We start from the raw sequence: 23376 nt of genomic DNA, 5'->3' as shown, positions 1-23376 counted from the left end.
TTACATCTTGAAAGTCCATGAGAATCTTTTGGGATGCCTGAATCTCTTTTCAAGAAAATTCATGTGCTAAAAACAACAGTGACAGCAGTGGACGTGCTCTGTGAGGATTTTAAGTGAAAAAAGCAGGTTCTCGCTTTGATTGGACAAGTGGTCCAGCATGTTTCCTTTGGCTATAACAAAGGAGTCTCTTTCATCCAAGTTTATTAAATTATTTTTAGGTATGCAAGTGACATGGCTCTGGGGATGGAAGTGTCAGTCTGTTGGGCAATTAGTCAGTCCTCCTCTTTGGTCCATACTGAAATATCTCAACAACAATTGGGTGGATTGCTTTAAACTTTTGAACAGACACTCACTGTCCCCAAAGAATGAATCCCCCTGACTTTGGTGATCCCTTGACTTTTCCTTCCGCAAGGGCAGATCAGTGTAATATCTCCGAATGTACTTGATGGATTGGCACAAGAATTTGTACAGACATTCATGTGACCCAGATGAGGAATGTGAATGCCTCTGGGATCAGCTGACTCCGCTAGTGCCACCATGGAGTCCAAATTTGTGTTTTCTTTAAAAAGTTTCAACAATATTGGATGGATTTCCTAGAAATTTGACCAAATACCTGAAAAAGCCTCAGCTGTAGGCCTTCTACTACACCTGTCCACCTCAGCGCAGGTGAACAATTTTAGGTTCCTGGGAATCAACATCACAGAGAACCAATCATGTTCATTGCAAATCACCACCCTAAAATAGTATAAAAGCATACAAAAAGCTCTACTTCCTTGGGAAACTTAAGTAAGCTAAATTCCAAAGTCAAACTCTTTTCAACTTTTACAGAGGAGCAATAGAAAGCCTCCTGACACTGGAAACATCGAGAGCATCATTGGTTTCCATTGAATCAGCATCAGTGATATGGGTGAAGTGAGGTGTCGCCAGAGGATACCAACAGACAACACCCACCACAGCCACACCCTGCTGCAGAAGTATCCGCTGCTATACCGCCAGACTACAGAGCAGCTTCAATTGTCAGGCTGTGAGACTCATCAATTCATCCTCCACACTCTATTTTATAAAATATAAGTTTGTTTTTTTTGTTTTTCTGCTCTGTAGCATAGAGGGATCACACTCAGTTTCATTTTCCAAACCCAGTGTTGTAAAATTACAAATGAATGAACCTCTCACCTTTACTGTTCAGTGCTAATGAGCAAATGTAAGCATGCTAACATGATTAACTAAGACGGTAAATGTTATACCTGCTTAGCATACATATTAGCATTATCCTTGTGAGCATGTTAGCATACTGATGTTAGCACTTGGCTAAAATCCTGAGCCTTATGCTGCGTTCCAGTCAATGTCTGACGTGGGAATTCCCCAGTTGTAACTTCCAATCTCTGAGCGTACTAGGTGCAAGACACCAAAACTGAACCAAAAAATTGGCGAACCATAACAAAACAATGTCTCTTTGGTAGGTGTACACACAAGAGAACCTTCAGCAGTGCAGCCTCATCGCACATATACATGAAAAAGAGGAGGGAAACGACACACGAGGTAGCAGACGTTTGCAGATCAGTGACATGATATTCCCAAGTGAACGCAACAAAACACACATTAGTGAATTTCAATGACACTGTTTATTTATCACCACTTGACCTGTGTGTATGTGTGTGCATATGTGTATGTGTGTGTGTGTGTGTGCAATACTTTGCGCCTCACCATGTATTGTCTGTGTGTCTCTCCTGTATGATTGTAAAACCTTTGATATCTAGCCTAATTGTGATAGTCCCCCTTCCTGTACATGAACACATATTCTGCTAGTAAAAATTACACAACAGGCCAAAACAACTCAACTGGTGTCTTCGCTACACACAACAAGGCCCAGCGTCTGTAAACTGTGAAAAGTAACAATCAAATAAGAACATCAACTTAATCCTTGGTTGGTGTGAGAGGGGTTTGCTTTCCACGCTGGAGCACTCCTCCTCGTTTTGATCGATACAAGTCTTGATTTTGTAGCACTTGGTATTATTAGATTGAATGACATTATGAGGTGTAGAAACTAACCAATGGTTACACAGTTTTCAGAAAAAAGTATATTGTATATATATATATAGTTATATATATAGATTTATATTCATTTATAAGCTTTTAAAATAGCACAGTAAACACTTTGCACACATGATAAAAACCACTGAGTGTGTCTGATTGTTTATGTATAGGCCAATGGCGTCGAGGGAACCACATCCTGGTAAAAGGGTCATTTCCCTTTCTCTGCAGTCAGCTCAGGAAGGAGCTCGAGAACTTGTTAGTCACTAGTTTTCGAAATGAGAACATTCATTTGTGATATTTTATTGTGATATAAACTGGACGTGTGGATTGTTTCGTCTCCTTTTTCCAGTGTATGTGTTAAAAATCTCCTTCCTGAAGTGGCTAGCCTCGAAAGAGGACTGAACCCGTCTCCGGACCGCGTGTTCCTGTCCGTAACGGTAAGTTGGATTACGTTAGAGTCTGCACACTTTAACCACACAGAAAGAACAACAGAAACAAAAAAGAGAAGTTATATAAAGACAGTCAAGTCAAAAAACCGGAGATACAGAATTTATAGTACTGCACATCATCTCTGCTTGTCCCCTTATCCTTTTTTTTCTGCGTCATGTTAGACCTGTACAACACCTGCTCGCTCTCTGCCTCGCTCTGTCTGTCTAATTGTCTGTCTCTCGCTCAGTCTCCTTGTTTTTCCCCCAAACAGTCTCTGTACAGTTGGCTTAGTGGTGACCATAGAAATAGCTAAAGGGTTCCGTGTGACATTGGTTGAAGTTTGTACAGAAACATTAGTTTTTTTTTTTCTTCATGTAAACAGGCACACACAGATCTCTAGAGGCTAACTCCTCGGTCCAAAACAATAACTAAAAAAAAAACAAAAAAAAAACACCTCTGTGAGTTGATCGGTCCCTCTTCTTCTTCTTGTTTTGTATTCCTCTGTCCGTTTCGGTTCCTCTCCTCTGTCTGCTGCTGATGACTTTATAATTTTCACCACATGTCGAGTGTTGCGGCCCCGGTCTCAGTCCTGCTGAGAGGAATAAGGCCTTGGATTGCTCCTCACATATCTAGAGGTTTACAGCTACTCAGTATTTATCTCTCCTCTCCTCCCCCGGTGACCACCGCCAAGGCTTTGTTACAGTTCGCCACCCAAGATAATGAAGCTTAGCCAAGGTTGCAGTTGTCCAGGTTGCTGTTTGTTTAGTTTTATTTCGCTGTCTCTAGCATCAGTGTTGGTGGTCTAGTACAGAGATTCACGCTGTCTCCGACAGGTCCACGTGGAACGAGCTAGCAAATCCTTTTGCGGGCTGCAAAGACAGAGAACACACTCGTTAAGACAAATGGCACCCCTTCCCTTGAGACTTTTTAGTGACACAAGCGGCTCGAAATACCATCTCTTGAAGGATACGTGCCACAAAGGACTCTGTGTGAAGTTATTTATATACCCTAAAGGCTGGTCCTCGCAGTGTAATGGTAAAGCTAATTTGGGAATTAGGTAAAAAAAAAAAAATAACACGTCCATCAGCGGAGATAAATGTTGAAAATTTGGTGGGTATATAATGCATGCATATAAAATACACACAGCACTAATTGCTTCATTAATTATCTATAAATGGATCATTAAATATTTATGAACCCTTTATCAAGGCAACCCTGGTGATCAGAGCCTTGCCGAAGCCAGTAGTAGCATGTGCTGCTATTTTTAAAAGTAGAACATGATGCCTATTGGTTAATAGAGTCTCAGCCTCTGGGACTGTTCTCATATTTTTTACAGACTGATGAACAACAAAATCTTTGCCGTTGCAGCATGGGGTCAATTTATTTCAACAGACCGGGTAGAACGGGTGAAATCGTAAATCAAAAAAGTCAAATGAAATATAATGAAGTTGTGAGTTTTGGACCGAGCGAATATGGAGTGCATTTATCCTAACCCTGCGAGGCAAACAAGATGAGCAGACGCGCAGGCAGCTATATTTGGAGCAAAAGCAGGCTCGAACACCTAAAGGCTAAATACAAATTATTTTTCTCACAGACCTGATGTGCAAGAGAAAGATTGCTTGGCTCTGTTCGCTAACTCGCAAACAACAGGGAGGGAAAAAAATAAAGCAGGTTACGGTGCTCGTCTTTTACCTGCAGAGACGGCCCACAGTCAGCATGCAGTATCATGGTGGATGGTGGTTAACATGGTGGTGACTTGACTGGAAATGACTTCTCTACTGAATGTGTATATCGAATCCATTCTCTACTCTAAGAGCTAATAGAATATTCATGTAATGTGGAGCTCGGAAAGCAATTGAAAGCGGCCAGAAGTGTCCTGCCGTCCTTCTCTAAAGAATCCGATCCTGCTTCTTTACGAGCTGAGAACTCAATTTTATTCCAATGGATATCAATATGTTTCATTTTTTTCCAAATTAAGCCCTTCACATGGTGTAATAGTTTCCCTCCTTTTTCCTGCACACAAACTTTGTGTATGTGACTTTTTCCAACTGAAGAATCTTGACCTCGGGGTTGACAAACCCACCTCACCCACCCTTCTTTATGTCAGGTATTGATCCGCAGGCAGGCGAGTATAGATACTCGAGACATCCTTTTTAGAACAAAATGGACTTCAATCCGTGTGAAGAAAGAAGCAGCGTGGGTTGTGAGTTTCACCTTTGGAGATATTCAGTAGGGAAGTCATCGCGCTCGAGCAAAACTCAGTTGGTGAGAGAATGGAAAAAAGATGTCCTTTACAACTACCTTATATTCCCTGTCTATAGACTCAAAATCATGTTTTAAACTTGAAACAGCTTTCGATGGGAGGTGTGTGAAAATGTCAGGATTAGAGAGTGTGCTTGTGTTGGTGACCTTTACTTATATGAGCATCAGATTGGAAAGAATTTCGAGGGGAAATTTAGGGAAAAGGAAAAAGAAAGAAAAAGGGGCCACAGCAGTTTAACACGAGTCTAATTCAAATAGTGTTTATTTTATAATAATATAATCACATGTTTACAGACAGTATTTAGGGTTAGGGTGGGGTTAGATTGAATTTGTCAAGGTGGGTTTTTGGAGAAGGGGAGTTAGCAATGATAGAACATTTTACATCTGACAAAAGAAATGATAAGTTACAAAAGAAAAAGAAAAATAAACAATACAACAAAACTTAAAGTCGTATTTTTCTAAGAAAAACTCCTTAAAAATAGAAGAAATCAAAAGTTGATGAACAACATAAAAAGTCCAGATCAGAATCAAGAGGCAGATTCATGGTCCCCTCCTTTAGTATCTGTGCTGGACCAGACCAAAGTCATAGGGTCCCAGGGAACTTTCATACTGATACTCACAGAGAAAGGTGGGTTTGTACGGTAGGGTCCCCCTATCATACTCTTTCCTCTCTAGCGTGCTGGAGCTGTACTGCTGCTGTTGCTGATGGAGGTGATGGTGAAGGCTGTGGTGTGACTGTGACCTCTGACCGTCCTTGCCAAAGGTGGAGAATGACCTATCGCTGGACGAGGCGGTGGACGAGGTCATGGTGAGTTGCTCGGAGAGGTTGACGGAGGAGGGTACCTCAGTGTCGGGCAGCGTGGCGTCCATGCCGGGGACGTGCAGGTTGCTGCGGTAGTCCGGCCCCTGGCGCCCGTCGGACGGCACGAAAGACGGCATCCAGCAGCGGTCGGAGTGGCCCAGGGCTTTGCACTCCTCCGTGCAGTTGGAGAACAGGTCAGCGCCTGAAGACAGGAAACAGATGGAGGGATGGAAAGTGGAGATGAGGCGAGGGGAAGATGGAGAGGTGGAAATGTGGATGGAAGATTACAGAGATAAGTAAAAGGAAATAAAAAAAAGACGGAGCATGAGAGGAGAGGGGAGAAGCGGAAAGGCGAGATGGAGGTGGAGATGAGAGAAAGAGACCAGAAGAGAGAACATAAGTTAGCAATCATTTGCCAATGTCGCGAGCAGAAAAAGTGCAGCAAAAGCCATTCATCAAACAGACAAGGCCAACATTGATGAAGCGAATTGTTTGTTTTCCTCCTCACCTCATTCATTCCGAATGAAATGTGCAATCAAAGTGATGTGGTGTTGCGAAAACATTTCACCCCCTCTCCACGTCAACATCCTCAGACTCACAATTGATTCCCAAACACCAAGAGACAAACTGCGAATCCATATTCCATCATCCGCGCACAAAAAAACGACAATTATCTTAAGAAATGCGCCACAAAAACCAACAAAATCTCCACTGTGTGTGTAATCGCACTCTAATGTCAATCATCCCTAAACAAACCGACAGAGTGCGTAATTGACAGAGAGCTACTGCCAAAAAACAAAACACCAACATAAAAAAAGAGATTAAATTAACATCTGAAATGATATAATAGAATAACACACACACTCTCATACGCACACACGGCCGGCATGAAAGAGGTACCAGTTATGTTAATTACGCTCTCTTAGAGAGAATAAAGAGAGGAGAGCGAGGGGAAAGAAGAGTACCAGCGACATTATAAAAGGGAAGAGAAAGGAAGAAAGAGACGTGAACTATGATACTATGATGACTCTCATCATCGTAATGAGACTCTGCAGCCATTCTCCCCTCAGCGCGCAGATTGGATTTGTAGTTTTGCCAGTTCTCAAGCAAAAAACCAGGAGAATGCGGGGAAGCGGCGAAATGGCAGGATCAAAGCGGGAGATGAGCGTTTTTGAGGGTGAGGAGAGGGAAGGAGGATAAATAAGGAAACAGGAGAGAGATCGGGAAACAAAGAGAGCAGAAAATCTGTAATTCCCCGAGGCTGAGGGGGCTCCAGATCAAAGGGTCCACTTACACAAATCTATTCTACTGATCCATTCAACTGATAATGCCACTGTTCATCTATTACTAAAAGCAGGCGATCGCACACACAAACAATGCAATGTAAGCATGCTCATATACAGGTGTCAGGCTGCAGAGAAAGATAAGGCGGCGCAGAGCGGACGCACACAAAGGAATCATCTTCAATGCGGGTGAGAGAATCCCTTACATCACTATTAATAATCAGGACGGATCAATACGACCACCCCAGTGAAGTCATATAATACTCTGTCATAATATAAAATGGTAAAGATCTGTTGGTTTTCAACTTTACCTGCACCCTGAAGGAAAGAAAAACACTTTTTCCAAGTCCTGTCCACCTCTTCCCCTCAGCATATTGAGACTAAATCTCAAAGTGCCAGCCTGTCACAGATTATGGATTATCTCTACCGACAGCGGGAAGAGGCGAGTGCAGAGAAAGCGTCACCAGTCATGAAAGCGGCGGCGCCCATTGTCAGAGTTTTCCCTTTTGTTTTGTTTGTTGTGTCAGATTGGATGCCGCTGCTCTACTGGTCTGTGCATTTCAGACATGTTTCTACAATGTGATGCCAATTTAACGAGTCTGAGGCAAAAACACTGTAAGCAAACAAATAAAAACCCGTGTGGTGGAAACATTATCGTGGCAACGTCGTAGCTGGTCTTCTCATGACAACCAGGCAAGGGTGTGATTTATACTCAAAATATATTCTTCTTGCTCATTCTTGTTGCTTCAGCTTGATTTATTTTTCTTTTTTAAAGGAAAAACTTTCTAGGAAAGTGTCTTTTCTGTCCGGTCACTACAATCCAGATGCGGAGTGGATTAGAATGTTGATATCCTCATACACAGTGAGTCGTCTTCAGTTGTTACAGTGCAAAGCAATAAGCTTAACGAGTGAGCAGTGTGAGGTGCAGCAAGCGCTCTGCCAGCAACATTTTGACCTGAGCTTTGCCCCTCAGGCTACATAAACACCTTCAGACACAAGTGAGGGCTGGAAAATAGAGTCTTGCATGTTTCTCAAATAAGAAAAGATAATCATAGAAAGTGTATTTTTAGTTACAATTAATATTCTCTTAAAAGCCTCTTGAGTAGAACATCAATCAACAATTATGCTATGTATTTCCTCCATCAAGGAAACTAAATGTAATTTAAAGTAGGATGAGAACAGCAGACGTTTACATTGCATTTTTACTCTTTTTTTGTTATACTGCCATTAATATGGGAAGTGTAATAACCAATTTCATCATAATGTCTTCAATAAAACTTAAATTTAGCTTTAACCAGCAGCAGAAGAGGAAGTAGACTGATTAATGAGTATAATTGCATTAGTATAGTTTGCAGCAGTGGAGGGGGTTGATTAAAGGGGCACTTTTCAGTTTTGGAGAAGAAATCCAAACTCAGACTTTCAATATTCACAATGTTAATGAGGTGATAATACAAACTCAGATATTATTTTATCATAATAACTGATCGAACAAGCTGTTCTCAGAGGAAGAAAAGGTCCCCAGAACACTGTTTGAAGCCAGACAGGTGGCAGGGTCCGCCACATACAAAACAACATAGATCTCTCTCGTCTGATTGAAATCACTTCCCCAAAGCTACATAATGCACCTTTAAATAAAGTGAATAAAAGCATTAGTTTGTTTCTGTCCTCGTCGTGCCCCCCTATCTTCTGAAAACAACTCGACATCATAGACCGAAAGGAAGGAAGACAGGCGGAAAAATGACAAGGCAATGTGTTCAACTCGACCAATCAAAGACCGCAAACTTTGAAACGCCGTCTAAATATAATTCAGTAGCAGAACAGCTACCTGCCATCATATCAAAACACCTTTATAATCGCCGATATTACGAGTTATTCTGACCTCAAGAGTCACCCAGTGCAATGTAAATACTGCACAGCTCATTATTACCTACAGCACTGTCACCACATTGTCTACGAACCACCACCGTGGCTGACTGTATTTCTGCGTTTGTGCGCATCGTGTGGATCCAATCGTGTTGCGAATTCAGACCTCACGTGGAGCGAGACAGGCAACAAAGACTGTGCCGTGGCCAGAGAGCCAGAGGAGCCACGAGGGCTCGCAGACAGGGGACAGCGAGGGCCAAACAGACGGGGAAGTCACAGATTTCACAGACAGAGACAGCAGGCAGGAGTAGCAGCAAGACTGCGGGAACCATAAGGAAGGAGAGGGGAGACCTGGGCGATCGCAGATGGAAAGAGCAATGGCCAGAACAGACAGGGGGGGGGAGACCTGGCCGATCGCAGATGGAGAAGAGAGAGGGGTCACGCAGAGAGGGAGAGGAATTTGATTTAAGTACCAGAAGTGAAAAGTCTCCAATTAAACATTAGCTTTTTTATGCACTTTAACCAAAAAGGAATTGTTTTCGGCCTATCTTATCCTCTTATCTAACTATCCATGTGGGGCTGGAGCCTATCCCAGTTTAATAATGAATAAGAATGAATGTATATAATGTAAGAAAACTCGGGAATGTAAAATTATGATTAAACTTTTATAGACTTAATTAAATAAACCGAGGATTAACGGCTAAATCTTGCTTTCCTGTGGGACACACGGAGCCCACATCGATCTTTAAGACTGTTCTGGGTTATTTACTTTTAAAAGAGGCAGCGAGGGCAAGTAGCTGCATACAAGAGCTGACAGCTACTTTCTTTGTATTTTATTTTTACATATTGCGTTTGATTCAGCAGGTTTTGAATACGTCTGTTCTACGGAACCGGCACCAGCCTGCGCTTCTGCAGCCAAAGGGGTTCGTTTGTTTCCTTCACCTCCTCGCACATGTGGCTCACGGGTCAACGGCAGCTCTGCACTCCAGAGAAGTCGGAGAACAGAACGAGCGATCTCAAAAATCCCAACAAGCGCAGAGCGGGGAAGCTACTCCGGAAGATCTATGGGAATGCTAATGCAGATCCTGAGTGGCGTTGACTTGCATTTGCCCTCCAATTCAACCCTGGAACTAATGTTTATTTATGTCTGTCTTTAAAAGGTTGGGGGCACTTAAATCACGGCGTTTCTGCTAATTCCCACCTTGCAGTTAGCCTTTAACCTTTTAATGGACTTTTGGCAAATTAACTTCCTCCTCGGACACATAGGGGTGTTGACCCCGGGCCCTCCAATCAACTCTGTGCCGTTGCGCTGATAAAGCCACGATGCAGAGATTTAAGCACAGGTGCAAAACCGAACGCAAGTGTGCAGAAAGCGCACAGACATGCATAAAGATAAAGATACAGATTTAATGTCAGAGGATTAAGAGGAGTTGCTCCTCATTTCTCATATCGCTGTATATTATTAAGCACTGTGCTGGGGATACGATTTGCAAATATAGTCTGCAGCAGTCGCTGTTTACCGTACATCAGGCGAGGAGAAACTCCTGTCACCAGCTTCCAAACGACTCGGTGATTTTTTATTTTACTTTTTTTTTTTGCCCGCCTGCCGGCTCTCTCTTAAAAAACAGCGACATCAACACGTATGTTTGCAAACACACACTCCGCCTTAAAAATACTCTCTCTCGGCGCGCAGATATGTAAATGTACACGGGTAAACAGACAGACAGGCCATGACACCACATGACACCCAGTGGCTGTTGATTCCCGTGAAGCACCTTTTCTTCCTCGGGCAGGAAGCAAAACAACAACCAAAACAGTGACTGGCAATGACAGGCCCTGCCAGCAGCCCTATCTCTCATCGTGACCTCATCTAGGCAGGAAGAACAAGCGCACACACGCATGCAAAGCTCGCTCGCGCACGCACACACACGGACACACACAGGGGGAACGTAAGCGACGCAACACAATGCAAACACAATCTACTTGCTAATAAGCAATCAGCACGTCTGTTCGGATCTTTTTTTTTCCGCTGCTTCTTTTTTCTTCATTACATCTCGGAGTGTTTCCGAAATCCCACGTCGCTGTGATTTGACTAATTGCGCTGCCTGACATACATCCAGCAACTGGGAAGCGGGGAAATGGAGGAAAACAAATCCTGGGAAAACACGAGCCCCATGTTTGAAATCACTTTTGTGGGCATCTATCTGCAGTCGTTCCCTCCCTGCATCCTCCCGTCTGTCTCCCTCCCTCCATCTCTATTAGTCCCTGTGTCTCTTTCTCTGTCTCTTGTTATTTTCTCTAACATTTAATCCTCTCTGCCCGTTTCTCTCTCTCTCTCCCAAAAAAACAACAACTCTCCATGCCCCAGGTGGAGGGTGTCTTCTATCCATACCTCTGTTTTTTATCTTGTCCTCCTCTGTTCCGGAGAGAATGCAGACACAAAACGTCAATATTTGGACAGCAGCTCAGGACGGCAGGGGAGTAGCACAGCTTCCCTACACGAGTTGGCCGGCGAGGCTGCGATGAGTAAACCAGAGACCTCACAGGGGCTAAAGGAGAGCGAGATGGTTTCCCGCCACATCCAGTAATGACAGACAGAGAAATTGTTCCGAGTCTCTGAGAAACGGCGACCACTTTTCGATGTTTGTTACACGGCAACCGGGCAGGGAAGGAGAGCCCAGATGGCCGCTTGCCCTAACAGTGTCTGTTTGATTAATATGGCTCCTTAGATATTGTTAGAACAAAGGTTCTGGATGACCACTGATTATTGATCTCTGGTTTGCACGCCTTTCATCACTTAGTCTACTCTTATAAAATGCAACGAGCTATTACACAGAGCCTTGCCGAGACTATGACTCAGACCAAATGCATTCAAACGCTGAGACCTCCCGACTGCACCATTCTGGCTGAGGGTGATGCTGGTTTATTACAACTAAATATTCAAACTCTCTTCAGAAGATGACTGAATAAACTGACTACACAAACTAATTTTAAAGGCCCACATAATGTCATACTGTTTTACTTTGTTTATATGTGGCGGACCCTGCCACTTTTCCAGCTTCAAACAATGTTCTGGGACCGTATTTTCCGCAAAGAACAGCTTTTTATTCAGTTATGGGGAAAATGCACAATAAAATACTACCTGTACTTGTATTATTACCTTATTCTTTTTCTAAACATTAAAATTCTGAGTTTGATTTTTAATCTCTTAAACTGCATAGTGCCCCTTTATTTGTACTCACCGCAGTATTTGTTAACAGGGTGACACTGCAACAGAGTCCGAGGGGTTGGTTGGGGGAAGCTAACAGGTTACTGAAACTGTGTTAGCAACTTTCTTCAAGACTTGCAAATGGCAAAAAAAGTGATTATGTCCAAAATAAAGGTAGAGCGAGTTATATGTTTGTACATTAGAGCACCTACATGAGGCCTTGTGTGTCCCATCCCTCTCTTTGCTCTGTAGTTATGCTAGCTAGCTGATTGCAATAGGAACAGCGCACGCAGATCGAGTTGCTAAGTAGCTAATTTTCCATCTCCTTCCCAGCTTTCTCTTTATTTGAAACACACTGTTTATATTAACTGTTTATATTGTTTATACTATATTTAAAATGCTTTGTGTCACTTTTAAACGGGAAATATTCATGTTCGTCTGTGGCGTCAGTAGCAGCTTGTGCAAGTTTAGAAGCAGGTTAGCTCAGTCGTAAAACATAACACAGCCGGTGTTCATCCAAAAACTGCCTTTTTGTTGCATTTGCAGGTAAGAGAAGAGCTATTGACATTCATGTTAAGTTTATTCTCATTTGTGACGCCGTGTTGGATGTTTATGAAGTTATTAATGTCAGAAAATAAGGCTGCTAACGAGCTTTAGAATCAGTAGCTTACTGCTGCTAGCTCAATGGCTTCACAGTAATTTAAGGGACCTGACCTTAGAGTCAGTACAGATAAAAGTGTGATTGATACAAACAGTATTTTGTTGGTGAACGCTTTCAGGGTGTGTATCAGTAATTTATGTTATCGTGACTGCAGGGAAGCGGACGCTCACCCAACAACTCTTTCTTTTGGTCGCATTTGCAGCACAATAAAATCATCTGGCACCTGAAAAGAAGCGGTCCTTATTCAGCGTGTAACATTTGGCTGACGTGGGTGTTTGATTAAAACCTGTAAGATCTGTAGTCGTAGTAGTTTCTTGCACTGCCGCTCTTATATAACCGCACAGCAGCGTCCACAGATCTCAGCAAAGAAGTGCACGAAAAGTGGAATTCTCCTTTCGAATCTGTTGTCAGCAGCATGCACTTGTGTACTTATGTGATGCAAATGTTCACAAAAGTGATGTAGTTTATGTTCTCTATCAGAGAGAAGTGTAATCAAAGCCACTGGCCACAGATCTTGACATCACAGGCTATGTTGTGTTGTTTTTGTTGTCGTCGTAGGAAGTGTAGCGCGGCTGGAGCAGATGCACGCTGACGCTCGGTCTCTGGGCAGGAAGGACGATATGTGTGTTACTCATCGCGGACTTCGCTCAGATTTCCATTCTTCTCACTGCCTTGAGTTCAACTTCAGGAATACATATCCAAGGCCTCTCTTTGAGGCGGCGACAATACATCTTTTTCATATTTTCATCTTGTGTTTTCAGCAGATTCGAGGCGTACTCATATGCTTTGGTGCTGAGAGTGAAGAGGGCTTGTGTCCCCCTTTTCATCCTTTTCAGGTTTGGAAACACTTGAGCTATTCAGTTCATTCAGAACGCGCGGCCTATTCATACCAAGAACACATTCATCTCCACACTCGACGAGACGTGTATTGGTAATCATTACATTACACGTGTAATGTAATTCATGTGCGAGTGCGTCGAAATGAATACAGTCGTTCTACCTTTAGCAAGTTATACAAAGCTCCTTTTTCTACATGCTGAGCGCGAGATCAGAAAGCGGAAGCAGTCAGGTCAATTAGTTAATCAAACTGATTGATCTTCCCCTTTCTCTGCTGTGACTGTTATTGATATCCAACGAGCCAGTGGGCTCAGAAGTGGTGACATCTCCACCTGTTACAGACAAAATGCAAATTGATTTTTTTTAATGAGGCAGTGTTTTTATCCTATTAGCCGTAATAGAACTGTACCGTTTCATGTCACACTGAGATACTTTCCTCTTGTTTAGGTTATTGTCGACAAATGGGTTCCAGAGGCCCGAGTGCAGCTTCACTCGTGGTGCATTTTTAACTACGTCAGCCCCCGTTAGAGGAAGTGTTCCGGTCTCATTACTCCTGATTGACTGACATTTGCCTCTCTCACGCTTTGCTGTTCTTTTTGTCCTTCATGATAGCGAGCTGAAAATCTTTGGGCATTTGCACAGTGTTTTTTTTTTTTTTGGGATAAAACGAGCAATTTTGACACATCACTTCCGACTCTGGGAAGCGTTTCTCTTTTTCCTATGTTCTGACACATGATATGCAAATTGATGATGAAAATAATTGTTAGTTGCAGCCTTAGTCTGAAATTGCTCTCGACTGCGGAGCTGAGGATGTTTTCTCGACTGAAAGGTTTTCTGTAAAATGACCTTTTTTTACTTTGTGTTATTTTATCGCCATGCGGGCAAAGTTATTGTCTTTCGTGAACGTTCAGCCTTTTGAGGTGAGGTCTCTCCGTTCCTTTCATTCCTGTGAGCTTTTGAAAAATCAACCTGAGACCTCCTTTATGTTCTCCCCCGTCTCGTCAGTATCTAGGGCCTGAGAGGAGGGTGTCTCAAAACCATGTATGCTAAATCCCTCTGACAGCTCCCTGACATGGTAAACTGCAACACGGTGCCCGCCACTAATTCATAATCAGCCATCTAATACACCGTTGCCACAGTGATTTAATTGTCCCATTTGTCACGGCTGTTGTTCTCACCAAAACAAACGTCATGATAATCATCGTTTCCAGTCTCCCACCCGTCACGCAGCCTTCCACAGTTGATCGAAGGTTTCTCAGATGTCACAGTTTTCGGCTGATGAATATTTTATCCTCTCTTATCTGTCACCGTTTTTGTTTTGCTTGCTCACTCTTGCTGCCACCTCCTATTAGGAAGATGAGGGAAATAATGAGGAAAACAGTGTCTAATTTGAATCAAGCAACCTAAAATAAAATAGCCGGTTGGGGGGGGGGTGCTGGGAGGTAAAGGGTGTGGTCGTCAATCAATAGCGCTTCTGGCTCCTGACGCGGCGGTGCCTCACTCCAGACACGCCGCTCTCAGAAAAGCCATTTGCCCACTTTTTAAAGGTATCTGCTGATATCCCAGCCTCACAGGCAGTGTCCCTTTGATTTAGAAGCACGTCAGGAGACTTATTTTCTAAAGTGTCAGACGAGCGGCCGAGCGGGAAGCTACGGCAGGTGTAGTTGATGATATGCCAACTGGAAATGGTTTTCCCTTGATTTGAAATATTCCGAGGTGCACCAAAAGAGGGAGAGTGTGCCGCGCGTGTCCCGTGAGGAAACCTTGCCTCTAACCCTCCTTTGATAATTGCTATGCAAAGGTTCTAGAAATGAATTACTGATCAGCCGAGTGTTGCGGAGAGCCAACGTGTGGGGGAGACAGAATGAAGGATGAGACCCTGCCACAAACCCTGGAAGAGAATGTGTGTGCCTCTCTCTCTCACACACACACACACACACATACACACACTAGAGAATGCAAATATGTATACTGTTGGCACACGCTAAGCATATGTGTGTGTGTGTGTGTGTGCAGAGACACATACATACAGTGGTCTATACATAGCGTTGGCTCAGTTTGGCTCTTCATGGCATCTTCATGCAAAACTGAAGAACATGCACTCAGCTTAAAACTCTCACAGGCCAGCGCACACAACAATATAGACACACATAGTATGCAACCCACACTAGATGAGCAGCAGTATTCTAATTCCTATATTTACACAGGGAATAAGTCACACCTATACACACACACACACACACACACACACACAGAGAGAGAGAGAGAGAGAGGCAAATGAACAATAGGTATGCCTATATAGAGATGATATACAGCTGGCAGCGTGCCAGGCACAAGCTACCACTCTCTCCTCTCCGACTGAATCTCATTTAAGCCTCCCTGAGTACCGTCTCCAAGGAAAACTCCTTTTCAACACAGACATCATCGCCCAGCCTCGTTTCTCTCTCCCACACACGCGAGCGGATTACATACAGGTATCATGTATACGCCGCCCACACCTTCAAATCAAACAATGGTATACCTTTACGCCCGCGCGTAATGGCACACGCGTCCCGTCTGGGTTTGTTGTTTACAGACGTCTGTGCAACTCCAAGTGTCCCTCTTTCCAAAAGTACCAGTCGTGTGATATTACCTCCCGCGGAGTGGTAAGCTGTTCCCCTTCTAAATCCAACATGAGGAACAAATGTCGGTTCCCTCGCATGGATTGCAGAGAACAGCACCAAACTGGGTGCGCGCCCGGGCCAGCGCCAAACGGGCACGCTCGGAGCCAAAGTGAGCTGAGGAGACGTGCTATCCGTGCACTGTAACGTGTTTTGAAGCACACTCGCAGGCCGGAGCGCCGCGTCAGGGCTGATTCCTCACTCAGGTCTGAGGTTAGCTGCTAGATGAATAGACTGAGATGCGCATCACATATTCATGCAACCTACACTCCTTGTTATCCCGTCTCTTTCCTCTGTGTCTATCTCTCTGCTCTGAATTGCAAAAGCGTTTTTCAAAAAAAAAAAAAAAAAAAAAAAAAGCAAAAAAACACGCTCCAAACTCTGCGTGACTCCGCTGCATTCTTGATACAGAGAGGAGCGCATTTCTTGGTTTTCTGCGTGTGGCGCCTGGCACAGCTTGACCTCCGAGGGCGGGCGGTGACGCGACCACTGCCGCCGCTTCGTTAATAACGCCGGAACACCGTGGATCCTAACAGGGGGCCGCTCACTATCCTAACAGCACCTATCTGATCCGCTTTATTTGTATTCCCAGCACCGACATGGTATTTGGCAGGCTCCGGTCTAGACAGGGGCCTTGCGCGAGCCGCGTGGAACAATCCCTCAGAAGGGAAAAGGGCAATTCAATATGAAATGAGATTTTGTATTGCTCCACTTTTTGTCTGACTCCACTCTGATCAATAAACAGGTACTAACCTAATAGAATTTTAGAGAGAACAAGGGGGAGGCTTATGATAAGACCTAAAGCCTCGTCAAAGACAAATCCAGCGCGATGTAAAGTGTAGGAGAGAAACGGGAGCCGGTAAATAAACCTGAAGTGCGCAGAGGGGGGAAACGTTCCCGCACACCAACATTTTACCGTCACCTTTAGTTATGGAGGGGAACCGAAGAGCGCACAAGCTGCTAATGTGCTCGATCAGCTGAATCTCTCACCAACAAAGGCGGTGCTTTACGCCGACTGCGAGGCTGATTGAAATGCATCTCATTATATCAATTTAGCCGCCATAGCTTTTCTTTTCTCCTCATTGAGTGAGCCTATTGATTGGTGCCACTAAAGCGCTGCAGCGGCTCGCTGCGAGTCGCTGTCCTTTCAGCACCACGCTCTGAAGCAGCCGCGGGGTTAGAGAGAGACAGAGAGACACACAGAGAGACAGAGGGAAAAGAATTCCACCCTATTTTTTTTTTTCTTTCCCTTTCCTCCTTTTCACCCGGGTGTGAAATACAATCAACGCCTCTGGGGCCTGTTCATGCCAGCCAGCCAGCAACACCGGAGCCCGGGCCTCCGCACACTCTCAAATTAAGGAAATTAAAAGTCACCGATGCGCACCAACAATTCAGCATTATCCAATTCACAATCGCAAACACACACCACGGAAACAGATTAGGGGACTGTGCGTGTGTGTGTGTGTGTGTGTGTGTGTGTGTGTGTGTGTGTGTGTGTGTGTGTGGGGAACTCACCGGCCGAATGACCCCGGTTGGTGGCATCGTGGTCACTGTCGCCCTGTTCGCTGTCACCGTGACCACTGTCTTTGGAGCTGACGATGTCTGCCTCTTGGAACGCCGAACTGGGAAGGGGGAGAGGGAGAGCGCGCGGGAGGGAGGGGGGTGGGGGTGGGGGGAGAGAGCATCGAGACGCGAGTTTGGGGAAGACGAAGGGAGAGGAGGGGGGATTAGATGAGGGGGCAGAGAGAGGGAGAAAAAGGGAGGGAGAATCAGAAATCAACACCACATTAATACAGTCACGGTGGCCGTCAAGAGTCTAAATTGGATGTTACACATGGCATGTAATGAAATCCAGCATTAGAGCTTTAATAGGCGCTGCTCTGTCAGTTATGGGACTGATGCCAAATTGAAGATGAACGTTATGGACACGTTGGGAACCATGTAGCCTCTCCAAGCCGCAATTAACGATGCGGAATATACAGGATTCACACTGATGGGTGTGATATTCAATTTTATTGATATGTGAATAGGCTGAGGTTCCATGAGGCCTATTGGAGGTTATAGGTCCTCTGATGGCGGATGGTATGTGGCTCACTAGGTATTGCACATTGGTAATAATACTCTTCATGCGTGTGTGTGTGTGTGTGTGTGTGTGTGTGTGTGTGTGTGTTCTTTGCTACCTGTTGACACGTCTTGGTCTGTCCACCAGATAGCTGAGTTCTGCTCGTTGGTGTTTTGTCTGGAAAAGCCCACAGAAACACACATTTAGAGCCCAGAAGACACTTTATTAAATACATAAGAGGAATGTTTATGCTACATGAGAGGATCGTGGCTGAGGACGTATGCATACATCGGCTGTCAAACGTGTTAAGTGTGTCAGAGAGAGCTGTGTGCCGACGGGTGCGCGCATCCACTTGGTGAGTGAGTGGGCGAGAGGAGACGGGAGCAAGGGAAGAGTGGGTTAGGGAGGCGATTGAATGCGTAAATGATTGAGCCGCCCGATGCTGAAACTGAACAACCTTTGTTCACGGTGCTGCCGTGCTGGGTCGTGCGCGGAATACTTAACGCGCAGCAAAGGCGAGGCTGTGACTGGCTGTCTGGCTGCGCTCCAGCCACACCGCAATCAACAAAAAAGCCCCCCCTCCAAAAAAAAAAAAAAAAAAAAAAGGCCGTGCGCAAAGCAAGTCACTCCTCTCCTCCTTACTTCTGGTAACATTGTATAACCTTACTAAAAAATACCAACTTAACATTTCCTGGGCTAAAGGAGGGCCTGCTGATGTAACCAAACGGTGTCATTACGCACAGGAATGCTCTTTTACAGGGAGAAGTTTCTGGCCAATTTAAGGATTTCTTTTGACGCACAGGTAACCCAAACATTCAAACCCGAGATGTGGACTGCCCGTGCGTGCGCGCTTTTGGGAACAAACGAATATGTCGGGTATATTAAATGAACAATGGCCAAACTTACGTTCAAAACACAGAATTTAAAAAGAAATGCGACTAACTGACTGAAATCATCAGCACTTTCTGGCCAAGTCAGCATCCCTGCCACGCTCAGCCCATTGCGCACGACATAAAGGTTGATCTGACAGCGCTCTATCACGAATAAAACTAAAAGGCCACATGAGATTTCACAATTGACACGTCCAATCACCATTACGCATGACAATGATTAAAGGCCGCGGAGCAGAACAGCCGAGTCAATATCTGATACCCCTTCCATCCTCTCTGTGACTTTTGCTGCGCGTGACCTGCATGGATAACACACTTTGACATGAAGCAGAGGCAGCTGCTGATTTCTGGAGGATCTTTAAAATGAGGTTAACACCTTTGTGCACTTTTATTACATCTAATGTGGCGTTCTGTGGGAGCCCTGGGCGACAAACGCTGATTCAGCCTTCTCTTACCTCATTAGAGAGAATACTGCCATTGGATATGATGTCCGGTTGTTGGTCACTGTAACCCGTGACTATGGCGCCGCAGGGGTTGGTGTGGTCCGTGTCAGTGCTGCGGGTCGGGCTGCACGGTTTCAGGAACATCAGATCCGTTTTGGCGGACTCCGGTGTCAGACACACCTGGTAGCAGTAGGAGTTCTGGTTCTGGTGGTGGTGGGAGCCGAAGCCCCCTCCCACGCCGCCCACACCGGACTCCTCTACGGGCACCTGCCCCACGGGCCCGACCCCTGACGTCACGTTGGTGCTCTGAACTAACATGATGTCGGATTTGCTCAGCTTCTTCTGTTTCCGGCCGCGGGCCTGCCTGCTGCAGCACGAGCCGCAGCACATGCAGCAGTCACCGGCCAGCAGGCACGTGTACAGGTTGAGCTTCTTGTCCTTTTGGCAGCGCACGGCCAGCACGATCATGGCCAACAGGAAGATGAAGGACACGGAGCCCAAGGCGATGATGAGAATGAGGGTGAGGTCAAGGGAGGTCTCCTTCGCCTTGGAGGCCGAGCCGCGATCCCCGCTGCGGCCTTCGACCACGCTGTCCACTAACATCACGCTCACACTGGCCGAGGAGGACAGAGGGGGCTGCCCGTGGTCCCTCACTTCGATCAGCAGGTCGTAGTAGCCCTGCGGGTCCCGCTTGGGAGAGATCCTGCGGGCTGTCCTCAGCTCCCCTGTCCTCCAGTCCATGCGGAACATCCCCATCTCGTTGCCCCGCAGGATGCTGTAGGACAGCCGTGCGTTCTCGCCATCATCCGCATCCATGGCCACAATGCGCGTCACCAGGTAGCCGGGCTCCGCGGAGCGCGGCAGGTGCTCTTTGGCTGTGCCGTTCTTACCGATGGGGGCTATTACAGTGGGAGCGTTGTCGTTTTGGTCGACTATGATCACATTTACAGTGGCATTGGAGAAGAGCTCAGCGGCACCAGAGTCTTTAGCCTGGACCATGAAATTAAACTCCTTCAGCTGCTCGTAATCAAAAGAGCGCAGCGCGTAAAGGTAGCCGGTGTCCTGGTTTATGGACACATAGGTGTCCACGGACATGCCCTGTATGTCACACTCCAATATGGAGTAAGTAATTAGAGCGTTCTGTCCTATATCAGGGTCCAGAGCGCTCACAGCGTGGATGAAAGCGCCGGGCACATTATTCTCAGTCACATACACATCATAAACCGCCTGCGTAAAACGGGGCGCATTGTCGTTCTCGTCGGAGACGTGCACTTTAATGGACTTGCTGGTGGCGAGCGAAGGCTGACCCTTATCTTTGGCCACCACGGTGATGGTGTAGGCGTCTGTGTTCTCTCTGTCCAGCGGCCCGTCCGTCACGATGGTGTAGTAGTTTTTAAAAGAGGATTTCAGCTTGAAAGGGACGTCTCCTAAGATCTCGCAGCTCATGTGTCCGTTCTCGCCGGAGTCCCGATCCGAGACGCTGAAAAGTGCGATCACGGTGCCCGGGGCGTCCTGCTCGCTTACGGATTCAGTCACAGTACTGAAACCGATCTCCGGTGTGTTGTCGTTCACGTCCACGAGTTTGACCAGCACTTTGCAGTGCGCGGGGACCGCGTTGGCCCCCAGATCTTTCGCCTGGACGTAAATCTGGTGCGTGCTGCTCTCTTCATAGTCCACCTCACCCGCCACCTCTATCCTACCTGTTCTGGCATCGATGTTGAATAAGTCCTTCACCCGCGGGGCGTTGTGGCTGCTGAAGGAATAAACTATCTCCCCGTTTTGTCCCTCGTCAACATCCGTGGCGTTGAGCTGGATAACCAGAGTGCCGACGGGGGAGTTTTCCCGCAGGTTAACCGAGTACACAGTCTGGTCAAAGGTGGGCGCGTTATCATTCGAGTCCAGAACTTTAACGACCAGCAGCGCCGTCCCGGTCCGCTGCGGGATGCCCCCATCCACCGCCGTCAGCACGTAGCGGTGCACCGCCTGCTGCTCCCTGTCCAGCGACTTCTCCAGCACCAGCTCCGCGAACTTGTTCCCGTCGCTCTGCGTCTGCACGTCAAGGTAAAAATAGTTATTATTCGTTATGGCATATGTGCTGAGCGCGTTTGTGCCCACGTCCGGGTCGAAGGCGTTCTCCACCGGGAAACGGGTCCCGGGGATGGCGCTTTCCGATATCTCCACGGAAATGTCCGTCTCGGGAAAGCTGGGCGGATTGTCGTTGATATCCATCACCTCGATCTCCACGCGAAAGAGCTCCAGCGGGTTCTCCAGAAACACCTCCAGGTGCAGTAGGCACGGGATGGTCTGCTTACAGATTTCTTCCCGGTCGATTTTCTCCTTCACCAAGAGCGCACCGTTCTCCAAGTTCACCTCCAGATAAGGTGTTCGTGAACTAGGCACCGTCTGAAAGCGGCGAGCGGAAAGTTTGGTAATGTCCAGCCCCAAATCCTCTGCGATATTCCCAACCACGGAGCCCGGCTCCTGCTCCTCTGGCACGGAGTAGTGTAGCTGGGAGACCGCTCCATCCAGGATGGAGAGCAGGAATATTAACCAGATCATCTCCTCTCCCTCTCACAAAGTGCACTTCAAGACGAGAAAAAAAAAAAAAAAAAGTGTTATTCCTTTTTCTTACAAGAAACGAGCATTTCCCATCAGCTCTGTCCGTAAAAAGGCAGTGAAATAAACAGCAACAAGGCTGTCCGGTTGCGAAATTCCTCTCCTCTGCCTCGGGTCACTGGGACATTGTGTCGTTTCAGCTGTGAGAAGCACAGCCATTTGATCCGAGCTCCTCTGTTTTAATCAATTCTGCACCGGTCTGTGAGTTTTGGCGTCAGCGCAAACATTGCAGGCTGGAGCCAGGACGCATAGCCAACACTCCCTGTGCACAGAACAGACTGCCCCTTCTTCACATAAAGTCACACAAAAGCACGGGAAATTCCACACGAGCAGGAAAAAGAAACATGGGGAGAAAAAAAAAACCTCCCTTTAACGCACCGCGGAAACCTCCAACAAATGCAACTTGTGAATAAAGACTGGCGAATAACAGGACTTTCTCTCTATCTCTCTCTGTGAGGATGTAATCACTGCGCCTAAGCGCTCAAAGCGGATGATGTTCTCAGCTCGGCTTCTGTAAGGCGAGTGTGAGCAGCGGGGTTGGTTTTGCGCACAGCTCCTTTCCCCACCAGCCAATGGTATTCTCAAACACCGGGTGTAATGGCACCTGATTGGGGCTCCGCGACGCCAGCCAGAGCGCACATCGGGCCCTCATAACAAAACCAGTTAAGTGCCGCTGCGCTCCTCTCTCCTCTCCTCTCCTCTCCTCTCCTCTCTCTCCTCCAGGCCCCAGCCTCAGTTGTAGCAGGAAAATTAAATGTTTTACACATCCAGTGAATTAAGAAAGTCGAATAATAGTGGGTGACAGTTGGCATCGGCGGGGATGTGTGCAGAAAATACAGCAGCTGGCAGGAGAAGGCGACTATTTCTGATCATTCTGACTGCAAAAAAAAGGGACTTTTTTTTTTTCTTGTTATGATCATGACTGTATTTTGTCCACGGTGTGACAAAAAGGCTTTCAATTTGCCAAATAAAGAAGCACGACCCCCATGAGGTCGGCCTTGACGCAATTATTTTCAACAGTTTGATATTGAAGCTGCGCTCTGGTACCAACGCGTGAGTCAGAATGGAGCAAGAAGATGCCCACAGCCGAAGACCACCATGTAAAGAGCGTGCGCAAGTAAAGACAGCAAGTGACGCAATACCCCACAGTGCCACGGCCGTCCTCTCTCTCTCTCTCTCTCTCTCTCTCTCTGATACGAACACACATCAGGGCAGAATATGAGAGACAGTGAAACAATTTCAAACAAAGTGACATCTCCAGTGTTTGGCGGCTGAGCGTCGTCGTGAGATCCGAGGCTCCATCAGAGGATCAGACTCACACATGAC

The 23376-nt window shown here is 46.1% G+C and overlaps 1 protein-coding gene across 3 annotated transcripts; it reads right to left on the bottom strand.

The window, feature by feature from the left end:
• Positions 1 to 1603: 1603 nt before the first annotated feature.
• Positions 1604 to 22580, bottom strand: pcdh10a (protocadherin 10a). 3 transcript variants are annotated; one of them, XM_084342657.1, is made up of 5 exons: positions 19447 to 22580; positions 18220 to 18278; positions 17555 to 17661; positions 5346 to 5729; positions 1604 to 3332 (listed from the first exon to the last, which is right to left on the bottom strand). In XM_084342657.1, exons 1-5 carry the CDS (start codon positions 21991 to 21993, stop codon positions 3313 to 3315), a joined length of 3117 nt encoding a protein of 1038 aa, XP_084198783.1. In that variant the 5' UTR covers positions 21994 to 22580; the 3' UTR covers positions 1604 to 3312. The 3 variants fall into 3 exon arrangements, with proteins under 3 accessions (XP_084198783.1, XP_084198784.1, XP_084198782.1); XM_084342658.1 differs by having other exon boundaries at positions 5569 to 5729; XM_084342656.1 differs by lacking the exon at positions 1604 to 3332 and having other exon boundaries at positions 4970 to 5729.
• Between the last annotated feature and the right edge of the window lie 796 nt (positions 22581 to 23376).

This window comes from Pagrus pagrus, assembly GCF_965226575.1.
Source record: "Pagrus pagrus genome assembly, chromosome: 2".
NCBI lineage: Eukaryota > Metazoa > Chordata > Actinopteri > Spariformes > Sparidae > Pagrus > Pagrus pagrus.
The sequence above is the reverse complement of the archived record's forward strand: the minus strand, read 5'-3'. Positions and strand labels throughout refer to the sequence as shown.

Bases quoted from the DNA above. Each gene is read 5' to 3' on its own strand.
- pcdh10a (XM_084342656.1), bottom strand. From the start codon at position 21,993: ATGATCTGGTTAATATTCCTGCTCTCCATCCTGGATGGAGCGGTCTCC. The intron at 18,279-19,446 runs GTAAGAGAAGGC...GGGCTTTTCCAG, and splicing joins GCAGTATTCTCTCTAATGAG to ACAAAACACCAACGAGCAGA. The intron at 17,662-18,219 runs GTAGCAAAGAAC...CCCCCTTCCCAG, and splicing joins AGACCAAGACGTGTCAACAG to TTCGGCGTTCCAAGAGGCAG.